The following is a 13,207-nucleotide window of genomic DNA, read 5'->3' on the forward strand; positions in this document are numbered from 1 at the left end:
GCATGGTGAGAAAAGTTCCTGGATTAGAAGCTGGAAAATGTGATTCAGATCCTGATTCTGTTTTAGGAGAGGAAGTGACCACCATTAGCAAACTACTCTCTATTCCAACAAGTCATTTCATCTCCCTGACAGTTTGTAATTTATTTTCTCTCCCTTTAACAACAGAAAGACATTCATATTTAACCTTTGTATCATACCTAGAAGAGTTGGGGGTGTATTTCTATAAAGGCAGACAAGTCCCCACCCCCTTTTGGGGCTTCTGGTCCAAAAGGGACAGAATGCTCCCAACACTATAGAGGACACCCTCAATCAAACATTCCAAGAGGAGGGTCCTCGCTGTACTCACGGAACTGCTCTAGATGGTCAGTGCTGTTGGACTCGGGCATGGCTGTGACGGTTACCAGGGGACACGGATTTCCACCCAACGTCTGGCAGAGAGCCTCCTGCCGGAAGTAGACCTGCTTGGGGTTGACGCTTTTTTCCAGGATGTCAAGGTGAGTCTGGAGCAGAAATAAAGCAGGCGTGTGTATCATTAATATTTTTCGTAATAAATTATAAAAAACACACAGGTTATGCAGATCACATTGATATAACTCCTTATAGTTTAGAAGTATTCTTGTTAACTTAATCTGCCCTATATATAGTAGGCATTGAGTGATTAAAAGGGGGCTACCCCTGCTACGTAGGAGAAGCCCAGCGAGGCTAGTCAGGAAGCACCACTCTTGTACGTTTCGGGGTAATAGAAGACCTGTTTCCCAGCTGTACTGAAAGCAAGAGGGCAGGGCACGAAGCACTCTTCCTTCACTGTGGCACGGGAAGGGGGTGGATACCGGGAAGACGGGGCACACCCAGAGCACCAGGGAGCTGAGACAGAAACGTCAGCAGCACGCAGGACCAAGCAATAAAGGAGAGTTGTGACTGTACTAGAAGAGGATACAAAGCAATTGATCCAGAAGGATTGCTAAGCTAAATGAACACGCAATTAGTAGGGATTGATTTTTTTTTCCTACCATAACTCCCCATTTAAAACACAGAATAATACAAAAATGAAATAACCCTTAAAACCAGGATGCCTGGTTAACAGTTTTTAAGACTTCTCAAGAATTTTTCACTAATAAAAACAGTGGGATTCGTTATAAAGAGGCTCGGAGACTTCCCCCCCTCCCACACTGCCTACCCTGCCAGCAGAGGCTGCAGTGACCAGAGCGGGGACAGCTGTCCCTCTGCAGCACAAGAACGTCACTCACTGCACGGGAATTACCCTTCCCGCTGACGATCTAAAATTTTCACCACCATCAAGCAGGTATTAACACGACCAACGAGAAACTACCCAGCTTGTTTCCTAACAAAAGCCAAGCCTGCTAGATAAATGAAACAAACAAAAACACGTGAATCTTATGAGAGTATTTATAAAATATTCATAAATACACGAAATACATGAAAAGGGGACTAGTGCCCTCAAAAGGTAGAGGGAGTATTTACACCTGGAAAGGATTTGCAGCAGATGTGGTAGGCAGAATAGTGGCCCCGGAGATGTCCACATTCTCACCTTCAGAACCCGTGACAGGTTGCTTAGCATGGCGAAAGGGACTTTGCAGACATGTTTAAAGTCTACTTGAGAAGGGGAGATTGTCCTGAATTATCCAGTTGGGACCAATCCAATCACGAGTGATTAAAAGCAGAGAACCTTTCCTGGCAGAAGAGAACCATAGCAGGCAGCATAAGAGTGTCAGCCTGATATTGCTGGCTTTGGATGTGGAAGGTAGCACCACCAGCCAAGGAATGCAGGTGGTCTCCAGAAACTAGAAAAGGTAAAAAAGAAAAAAAAAAATTGTTCTCCCCCCTCCACTCCACCTCCCCTTCCCAGCCCCAGCCTCCAGAAGAAACAAAAAAATGCAGCCCCAACATCTTGGTCTTTACCCAATGAGAGTCAAACTTCTATAAGAAAAAAAAATTTTTCATTCTTGAAGTCACTAAATTTGTGACAATTTGTCATAGCAGCAATAATAAATAGTAAAACAGGAAACAAGAATTTCCTAAACTAAGTAAAAATCTTAGCAACTGAATAGAAAAATATTAAACCTTTTGGTACTCTACTAAGACAGTTGAGTTACGAGGAGAATTAAAAAGCGCCAAAGAAAGAAAAGATTACCAGATGATTCTGTGGCCTTTCCTCTAGCCTCAGGGACATCTGAAAATGGGACCCTGTGTCATCGTATCCTCCTTACAACTGAGAACCAAAATCATCCACCCCCACACAGCTACTGTCTACATTAACACGACTTTACTATTCCTCCATCCACTTTCATCAGCATAACTTTACTAATTCAGGAAACTCTCACCCAGGAAAATAAAATTACAAATAAATTTATTGTTCATTCCAGGAATATCCCATCAACTCTTTAATAAAAAGCATCAACCAATCTTGGATCCAAGACTCTTTGAACCCCTCTCCTCGAAACCCTTGCCTTACAGTGTCTGCCAGGCTTAAACCATTACCTAATGATCTTTCCCCAGTCCCAATTAAGACCCCACATTAAAATACTTGCCCTTTAAATCGGGAAGTGAAGGCTCAATAAATATCCTCACTTTGCCCTTTGCTCTTTGAGACACTATCAAGATTCTATCCCATTCTTTCTCTCTTGTCACGTATATTTGTTTCCTACTGTTATTATATCAAATCAGCACATTTGTAGGTTAAGAAAACAAAAGTTTATTGTTTTTTTAGTTCTGAGGGTCAGTAGTTCAAAATAGGTCTCACAGGGCAAAGTTCGAGGTGTGGTAGAGCTAAGTTTCTTCTGGAGGCTCTAGAGAAGAATTCATTTCTAGAAGTCCAGCTTCTAGAGGTCACCTGCATTCCTTGGCTTGTGGTGCCTCCCTCCACCTTCAAAGCCAGAAGTTGCATCGCCCCAACCTCTGCTTCCATCATGTCATTTCTCTTTCTCTGGCTCTGACTCTCTTCTCTCGGTGTTTCTCTTACAAGAACCCTTGGGATTACACCAGGCCCAACCTGATAATCCAGGAGAATATCCCCATCTCGAAATCCCTAATCGCATCTGCAAAGCCCCTTTACCGGGTAAAGGAAGATCTTCACAGGTGCCAGGGATTAGGATGTGGACCTCTTTGGAGGGGCATTATTCTGCCTACCACCCCAACATGAGCAATAAACTCAACTGTGTCGTAGAAACTGGTTATTCTGGTGGTATTCCAGAAAGCCAGCATTTGACACAATACTAAGTAAAGGAACTGTAAGAAGCATATCTATCCCAGATTAAAGATAAATGAGAATTCAGCTGAGGCCCATGTATCTGACCAAACCTTTGCAATTCATGGTTACAATTGTTCATCAAATAATGAGTGTCAGGTATTGACAAATTGCATCTGCACTGGAGACTGGGAGGTAGTCACATGAGCCCTGAGGGGGCCAAGGTGACTAATTAATTGTACATACACAAACACACACACAACAGAGGGACTAGGCATCTAGCTAAGTATGAAAGTTGAGGAACCCCAGGGCCGAGATGGTCCAGCCCCACTCAACCTGATCTCTCATGATCACACAATTCCACAGTGAGGAGTGACTGGGACTCCAAAGATACTCACTGAGCCCTTTCCATGCATGCCATGTTGTCTTCTCTGCACCCTTTGTTAGGGATGAATAATTTGATTCTGGGTAAAACCTAGTCTTGTGTGTTTCATTACCAATCTAGGCCCAGCACCACTGCTCTACTAGTTGAGTAAAAGGAAGCTTTCACTCTACAGTTAAGATTAATTTTAAAAATGTTATGTTTCTCTGCATGTGTATGTAAATAAACCTATTTACATATACCTAAAGAGAAAATTTCATTCTTGGCTCTTACTTCCTTCTGCAACACTAGATGCCGACGAAACTGCATAGAGTTTAAAAGGAGAAAGGGTTGTAATCTAATAAACCTGTATCCAGCCAAGCTTTTGCTCATGAACAAATGTAGCAGACACGCTCAGAAGTGCAAGAGCTCAGAAAGCATATCACCTTATCTTTATCTAAAATAATGGCTTGAAGACATACTTCAATTGTCCCAAAATGAAACTCAAAAACAATATAAAAGGACTATAATGAAGTCCAGTTACACAAGGCTTAAGTCTAAATAACCATTAAAAATATGGTTACTACATAATAAAAGCATAAAAATAATTCTTCAGGGAGAAAATACACATTAAAAAACTTTGATGTCATTACCAGTCTCTAAAATGAAATTAAAGAGAGATGTGTGATGAAGGAATAAAATGAAACAAAATATTAACATTTTCAACTTATGTAGATATACTAATATTATTTAATTCTTGAAAATGAAAAGGCAGGATTTAGTATTATGCCAAATGCTGGCTCCCTGGAATATCACCAGAACAACCTGTTTCTATGACAGAGTTGAGTTTATTGCTCACGCTGTGGTGGTAGGCAGAATAATGGCCCTCCAAAGAGGTCCACATCCTAATCCCTGGCACCTGTGAGGCTCTTACCTCACCTGGTAAAGGGGCTTTGCAGATGCGATCAGGGACTTCACGATGGGGAGATTCTCCTAGATTATCAGGTTGAGGCCGGTGTAATCTCAAGGGTTCTTATAAGGAAAAAACAGACAATCAGAGGCAGAGAAAGAGGAGTGAGGTGATGGAAGCAGAGGTTGGGGTGATACAATTTCTGGCTTTGAAGGTGGAGGGGGGCAACAGCAACCAGGGAATGCAGGGACCTGGGTTCACATTCTGGCTGTGGATTCTGGGAAAGTTACATAAATTCTTTACTATACTTCTTTGTGACCCAGTTTTCTCATCTTTAAAATGTGTATAAACATACCATTACCTACCTCATGCAGTGGTTGTTACAGTTACATAAAGTATGTGAAGAGCATTTGTCATGTAGGAAACAATTAATGTTAGCTATTATTATTGATGGAGAAATGTAAGTTCAAATATGTTATTTTTAAAAACTAGTAGAATTATAAACTGAGGAGAAAAAAATCAAAGAAAACATGATCCATGTTGCATAAGAAAAAGAAAGGAAAAAAATCAGAAATGAAGCATGAAAAATAGCATAAAATCAAAATGACAGAAGTAACAGTAAAAACTATTATAAATAAAAACAGGTAATAAGCCTTATGAAATGACAAAAACTTTCAGATTACTTTTTAAAATCCCACTCTACGTTTGTATATAAGAGGTACTTTTAAAGAGAGAGAAAAAGGAAAAAAAAAATGATGTGTATGAAAAACACTCCTAAATTGCCTTTACTCAAACATTTTAAAGGAGAAATATTGAAACTAAAAGGATAAGCAAACATAAATTAAAGTAGGTATGGCAATAGTAATATACGGCAAAGTCATATTCAAGATCAAGTGCATTAAATGGGATTTTAAAATCTTATTTTGATAAAGGGCACAATTCACAATGAACATATAAAACTCATAAATCTTGAGAATCAAATAACATGGGATTGAAATATATAACACAAAAACGGCAGAAGAAGAAAAAATGTACTAGGAGTGGGAAACTTTAAGACAGCACCTCAGTCTTGGATAAATCAAGTGCACAAAAATAATGATATAGAGCATTTGAACAATATTGTTTTTTGTAGATATATGTCAAACTTTATCTTTACAGAGAACAACCTTTCATTTTTCTCTCAAACATCCACGGAACTGTAACAATAATTAATCATATAGAGAGCTATCAAAAACCCACTAAAATTTTCCAAAAAAAAAAAAAAAAAAAGCACAAACCACTTTTCCTGGCAACCATTATATGAAATTAGACTTAACTAAAAATGGTTTTCAAAACAGCAAAAGTAATACAACCATTATGGAATAGAAAACATCCTCTTAAGAGAAGGTCACCAAAGAAATTCATAGATTAAAAAATCCATATTAGATTACTAATTAAAGCCTTGATATAAGAAGCAGATATCCAGAAATCCCAGGAGAGATGGCGCAGAATAGGAATGGAACTATCCCCATTAGAATGTCAGCCGTGTGTCTCAGTCATCCTGGAGAAGGAAAATTACAGCACCACAGTTAAGAGGATAGGGATAGTGCTAGATTTAGATTACACTTTCTGTGATCATGAGCAAATTATTTTTAGCACTTTCATAAACATTTGGGTGAAGGCTGCTCTCAGTATTATTATTTAAATCTGAACTGAGTGGACCCTGATTTGCAATTACTAACAAGATTCCAAAGCTCCAAAACTAGGAAAGGAAATTTTGCTCCAGCACCTCCTAAAGTGTGTTCTGCAGGATGTTAATAAGCACTGGGGTGTGAACAGAGAAGTGGAGGAGGCAGGAAATTCATAGCCAAAGCACTTGGAAAATGGTGAGGTAAATAAAATGAAAATATTTTATTGGCTGCAGGACTTCTCAGATTCTTTAATATTTCAATATGCATTGGGAACTCTTAGAAGAAAAACTAGCACAAGTGCTTCATAAATTTATATGAGCATTAAACTCTTTTTATCTAAAGATCTCAAGAGGCTGGAGTGTTAGAGAATATGCTTTGGAAAACACTGTCTTGCTCAATTGTTTCTATGAGCTTTCTCTTCTTTTTTTTTCATCAAAGCTATTAGTTTCACATTTTATTATGTCCACAAGGATCCTTATGAAGAGGGGCAAGCAGTGGTTGTGGAGAGTATTCTCAGAAAGAATCTTTCCCAAGAAGAGCCCAGAAACAAACTCATATGCCTATAGTCAAGTATTTTTACAAAGATTCTGAAAACGCACAATGGAGAAAGGACAGTCTCTTCAATAAAGGGTGTTAGGAAAACTGAATATCCATATAGAGAAGAATGAGAATGGATCCTTATTTCACCCCTTATACAAGAATCAACTCAAAATGGATAAAAATCTTAAACATGAAGCCTGAAACTGTAAAGCTACAAGAATAAAACTAGGAAAAATGCTTCATGACATTGGTCTGGGCAGTGATTTCTTGGATATGACCCCATAGCACAGGCAAAGAAAGCAACAATAGACAAATGAGATTTCATCAAACTAAAAATCTTCTGCACAATGGTAGCAATTAATAGAGCAAAGAGACAACCCAAAGATTTGGAGAAAACATTTGCAAATTAGATCATGGGGCTAGTGTCCAAAATATACAAAGAACACAAACTACCCAATAATAAGAAAACAAATAACCCTATTAAAAAGTAGGCAAAGTACCTGAATAGACATTTCTCAAAAGAAGACATACAAATGACCAACAGATATGTGAAAAAGTGTTCAACATCTCTAATAATCAGAGAAATGCAAATTAAAACCATAAAGAAATATCACCTCATGTGTGTTAGATTGGCTACTATCAAAAAGATAAAAGGCCAAAAATGTGGTGAGGATTTGGAGAAAAGGGAGCCCCCAACACTGCTGGTAGGAATGTAAATTAGTGCAGTCTTTTTGGAAAACAGTATGGAGGCTTCTCAAAGGTCTAAAAATGGAATTATGATATAATCCAGCCATCCCACTTCTAGGTATACATCCAAAAAAACCCTGAAATCAGTATGTCAAAGAGATGCCTGCACACCCATGTTCATTGCAGCCTTATTCACAATAGCCAAGATATAGAAACAACCATGGAAGTCCCCATCAATGGATGAATGGATTTTAAAAAGTGGTATGCATACACAATGGAATACTATGCAGGCTTTAAAAATCAGGAAATTCTGCTATTTGCAACAATAGGGATGAGCCTAGAGGGTATATGCCAACTAAAATAAGCCAGGCACAGAGAGAGAACTACCATATGATCTCGCTTATATATGGCATCTAAAAAGTCAAACTCATAGAACTAGAGAATGGTGGTCACTAGAGGCCAGCAGGGGCGTGGGGGTTGGACAGGGAAAGGGGAGACATTGGTCAAAGGGTACAAAGTTTCAATTAGACAGAAGGAATGAGCTCTAGTGATTTATCACATAGCATGGTAACTATAACTAATAATAATATATTACATATTTTAAAATAGCTAAAAGAATGGATTTTGATTGTTCTCACCAGAAAGAAATGATACATATGTGAGGTGGCAGATATGTTAACTAGCCTAATTTGATGATTCAACAATATACACATGTATTACAACATCACATTGTACCCCATAAATATGCACAAGTATTATTTGTCAACTGAAAATAAAATAAAACTGTTTAAAATAAATTAAAATTAAATAAATGTTATCTGTAAAAAAAAAAAAAAAAGAAAGAAAGAAAAAAGGGGAAAAGAGAATTAAGAAATTTTAAAACAAAAAGGAAAAGCAGTGACCATCATTCTGTGATGTTACAAATAGGCCACAGCTCTTCAGTGCCTGATACCAAACTTTAAAAAATAATAAAATCTGGACTTTATAAATCAGACATGCAAAAGCAGGTTTGTTTATAGAAAGCATCAAGCACAGTTAGCTATGAAAGAAAGAAGTCAAAGAGGCTTCATGGGGCTGATGAACATTGCTGTTGCTGCCCACCCAGGTTCGTTTGCCTGCTGCCCAAGAAGAAGCCAATAAGATGAACCAGCCTGTTTCACAGCAAAGAAAGAGTCTTTATTCTACATAGTGCTAAATGGGGAGATGGGAGAAACTTCTCAAATCTACCTCCCTGAGAATTTGGGAGACAGGGTATTAAGGATAGGTTAGCAGGAAAGGGATTAGGTGATTAGGTTCGTTAATTGGGGCAGAATGATAGGGGTGTGGAAATCATCTTCCTGTGTTGCTCCAGTCTCTGGGGTCACAATTCCAGTTGAGTCAGTTTCTTGGAATGGACCCCTGGTCTGGGTGGGCCAATCCATCCATGGAACGTGGGGCCTGGAAGATACCTTGAAAACTACCTTTAGGTTTCGAAAAGGTGATATTATCTTATGGAGAAGGTTGAGAATCTTTATGGACACCAGCTGTCTGGCTCCAGAGTGCCAATTACAGGGGGATGGTTACTAATTATTATCATTATTTTTAGCTAGGCCCTTCCCACAGTTCTCGCCTTGCACCACGTTATCAAAGGGTGCTTTCATCGTCCTTCAAAACAGTACTCCCTTGCGGCAAAAGTGGGAGAAAACAAAGCTGGAAAGCTTTCTTCTCCTATGAGTTCTCTCTTAATTTTTTATTATAATCACATTTTTCGTGATTAATAACAATACAACTGAACAAACACATAATGTTCTTTTAGCTTAAGCTCCTTTTCATAGATTTCTGTAAATTTCCACAATTTGTCCTGTATCCATCTCTCTGCACCCTTTGATGAAATCTCTCTCTCTCTCTCATTGGATCTGTCACCAAAGGTACAGCAAATATATACAACACTTCCACCTTTCAGGGATTATTTTGGCTTCAGTCATACAGAAGACCGCTAGCAGTAAACCAATTATAAACTTCTGTTGGATTTCCTTTTGCAAAACTGACTTTGTCTCATTCTCCTAAAAATGATCTCCAGGTGAAGCTTCCATCTAGGGCCCAGAAAGGTTATGCCTAATTGGAGATTGTTGGGATCACTGATGAGAGAAGAAGGGCCTCTGAATGCATGTGTCAACTGACTACAATTGCAGCCCTGCGGAAGCCACAGGGGTGGGTTTCTTTATAAAAATGTGAATGAGTTCAAGGCAATTGTGGGAACCCCCAGAGAGGTTGACTTCTTAAAAGAAAACCCTGCCTGTGAAAGATATCAGGCTGATAACCTCAGCTTGCGGCCTCATCCTGTGTCTCCTCCATAGGGGTCCTCGGTCTCCCTCTCCTTCATCAACTACCCCCTTAAAACTTCCATAAAAGACTCGCCTTGACCTCAGCAGGTTGCCCTGCTGATGGCTACTGATAAAGTGGGAAGCACCACGCACTCAAAAATCATTCATTTCCTATTGTTATCCCCTCAACTGCTGCACTCTCTGTTCCCCTCGTTTAGAAGAAAGCCCACTCCTTAGGAGACAGCCTATTTTATTTGCTGCCTAGATCTCAGTTGTCACTTAAATACACTCATCAGAGAATCGAAGACTTCTTATCACAAGAGAACAAATAACATTGTTAAGCTAAATAAAAGCTACAGAACTCACGCTTACAGCGTGCTCTGATTAGTTTCTCAAATTGTCCCAGTCTGCCAATATCACTCTCCCTAAGTTAAAGGGACTTAACTTTGAGAAAGAGAGAAATGGTTAGTCTCCAGGTACCTACTCACAGATTTGTCAATTATAAAGAAAAGATGGTTTTAATATTCTTTTTCCATTCAAAATAAACAAAGTTGTATCGCTGATGATTTGGAAAAGAGAGTAAAGAAAAAAAAATCATCATAATCACCCTAAGAAAACCATTAGTAGTAGCCTTTGTTTGGGGGTTGTTTTCTTCAGGTGGGGGATGTCTTTTATCTGGATTTTTATATAATTTTAATTTTAGTATAAATTATGAAATGAGTATCTTCCAGTCAGCCCAACAGAGAAAATAATGGCACATCATCATAAAGAAAGAGTAAATCCTCTAATGCTTACCATCTGGTATGGTTTATTAGATGTAGACACTTTGCTCCTACTTTCCAGGTAGCAATCATTTAATCTCCATGACAGCCTGAGTAGTAACTGGCTTTATGTTTCCATTTTTATAGATGAGAAGATGGAGGCAAAGAGAAGTTAGATAGCTTGCCCACAGCTACACAGCAAGGAAACCCAGCTCCAGGCCTCAGATCCAGGCCTGAGCTCAAAAGCTTGTTGCTCCAAGTGATCAAGACCCTGGAAGGCAGGTGTCCTCTTGCTCAAAGACGTCACCATTCACACACACCTTGGCTGGTTCAGAATGGCTCTTTAGATTCACCTCCTCTACACCAAGACCCTTTGTTTGTGCCTGTCTTTCATTTGGGCCCATACAAGGAGAGGGCTCTGTCTATCGATTACCTGACAGCACTGATTTATGACTTGCTCGTTGCATCTGTGATCTACCACATGTAAGTCAACATTTCCCACTTGACGCTTTTTAAACTCTTCGTTTATTCTGAGCCCTTTAGAAGATATTGTGCATATGGCATTCTAATTCTCTCTCTCTCCCCTACCCCCTTCTTTCCCTTCACTGCACTCCGTTTCTCATCCCTGAGGATGACGGTGCTAGCATCTTTCACAGTGGGTATATGTGTCTGGTGAAAAATTCTACTCTACGCTTTAAGAGCCTTAAGCACACCCAATATATGGATCCTACTTACGACCACTTTTCTTGTCTCTTGTCAACTCACACAGTTATCAGTTCTCAGTGAGATACCATTTCCTTACCTCCTAAAATATCCATCAAAAACTCTTTTGGGGCTCCATTTTCAACCCGTATTATTAGCTACCTAGGGACAGCCCATAACACAATCCCAATACGTGAACAAGTATTACTAACATTACTTGTGCTGGTATCTTGATATGGCTGATTAAAATATAACTCATTTTGCTTGCTTCAGAATTACAATAGCGTGTCTCTTTCTTTTAGCTTTATTTTAATGCTATAATTTGAGCAATTATCCAACAGTGTTGCTGGCAAGCATCTGGAAGATATCACTTTGAAAGAACCAAACACTAATTCTCTTATTATAAGAGAATAATAAAATTTTAAAAGTTTCAAAATCATGTTCATGTTGAAAAACATCCAACATACAAGTCCCTTGCTATAAAAATGTCTGTAATTATTAAACATAATCCATATTATCAGAGACTTTCAAATTATAAATTCTACGTGGAAATGTATTTTCCACCCCTCAGCATAACCCCTAAGTAACACATAGTTAATTCTGCCCTTGGGGTATCATTCGCATTTAATTTATCACTGATCTGTTGGAAGAAAAAGTGTTTCTCCTTAGGACATGTCCAAAAATAAAAATGACTAGTGTGCATTACAGAACGTACTCATTCTGTCCATGATGGGAGGAAGATATTTTTAAGAGAAGTCAGAGAGTCAATTATTGTCTTAAACAGAGAGAGGACAAAGACCATGAGTTATTGGTAATGTAAAACCTAAAAATGGCAATATACATTTTTCACTTTCGAATGACAAATTGTCTTTCTAACCCTGTTCTACTCATTTAGGAGAAATAAGAAGTTATTTCTTATCCCTCTTTCTCATTAACTTTCCTCAAACTTCCCTGGTGGAAGAGATTCACAGTTAGTAGGCTAACAAGTAACAATAATAGGTAATAATTATTACTTATTATTATTCATAGTAACAGCAAATAAGACTATAATTAATATTAGTAGCAATTAATGTTATTAGTATTAATAGTAACAAGCCAAGGAGCATCAGTTAAGAAGGCCTTGCTTTCCCTTCTTAGTGACACTAAGTGACCGGGGGTTTACTTTTTTGTATTGTTGCCTCCCTTCAAGATGAAATTATCCTCCCATTGACCCCAAGAGCTCCCAAGTTAATTATCAATTGTAAATCTTAACCCTGTGCTCTGGTCTGACACAGTCCCCAGAAGATAAGTGGGCCCAGAGGCACAAGGTACACATCCAGGTGCAGTCAAGGACTGCTTGAACAGGTTACAGACTTTACATCAGCTTGTAGGCACCCAGTAAGAATCCATCAGAGCATCTTGGGATAAGAATTGGACCATGTTTGGTAAGAAACATTACCCTTCAGCTGAACCACATCCGTAGAACTCAGCATTGCAGACATAAATCGTGGGTTGGTGACTTGAACTCAACCATTGGAGATGTCTATATCATCACACAAAGATGACTACGTGTGCTTAACAAAACCGAAGTGCATTTTTTTTAGTAGCTATTGTATGTGGTAGCATGAGAGGACACCAATCTGACACCCAGAGCAGAAATTCTTCTGATTTTTTTTCTACATTTCTGCTAAAGTGGAGCAAGAAGGCCACCCGAATAGACATCAAAGGCCAGCGTTCTGTTCCCTGCTTGGCTGCTAGCGAGATGTGGCACTTCTAGGCTTTAGTTTTTGCATCTACAAATGATAAGGGTGAATTAGACAGCTGCCCAAGCCCCTTTGAGTTCTAATGTTTTATACTGACCACTACCAAGAGCCTCATCAGGGTTCAAGACATTCTAACAAGTGAAAAGAACAGAGCCGTGGACCCACAGTTCCCTCTTGCCCGCTGGGAAAGGCAGACGCATATTCCAGAAAGAATCCACTCCCCCAGCAGACTTTCCCTCTCAGCGTTTCACAGGCAGGACTGTAGAAACAGCTGTTGAAAGGGATCATGAATCCTGCCTGTTCTGTGTCCCTAAAGGCAACAAAAC

The 13,207-nt window shown here is 39.0% G+C and overlaps 1 protein-coding gene across 1 annotated transcript in view; it reads right to left on the reverse strand.

Moving 5' to 3' along the window:
* The window catches only part of AGBL1 (AGBL carboxypeptidase 1), a 263,632-nt gene that overhangs the window by 228,625 nt on the left and 21,800 nt on the right, over positions 1 to 13,207 (reverse strand). The window contains exon 10 of the mRNA XM_076005332.1: positions 347 to 500. Within this exon, the coding sequence (XP_075861447.1) occupies positions 347 to 500 (154 nt within the window). The remainder of the gene's footprint in view (positions 1 to 346; positions 501 to 13,207) is intronic.

The sequence above is a fragment of the Microcebus murinus genome, chromosome 7 (assembly GCF_040939455.1).
Source record: "Microcebus murinus isolate Inina chromosome 7, M.murinus_Inina_mat1.0, whole genome shotgun sequence".
In the NCBI taxonomy this organism is placed as follows: Eukaryota; Metazoa; Chordata; class Mammalia; order Primates; family Cheirogaleidae; genus Microcebus; species Microcebus murinus.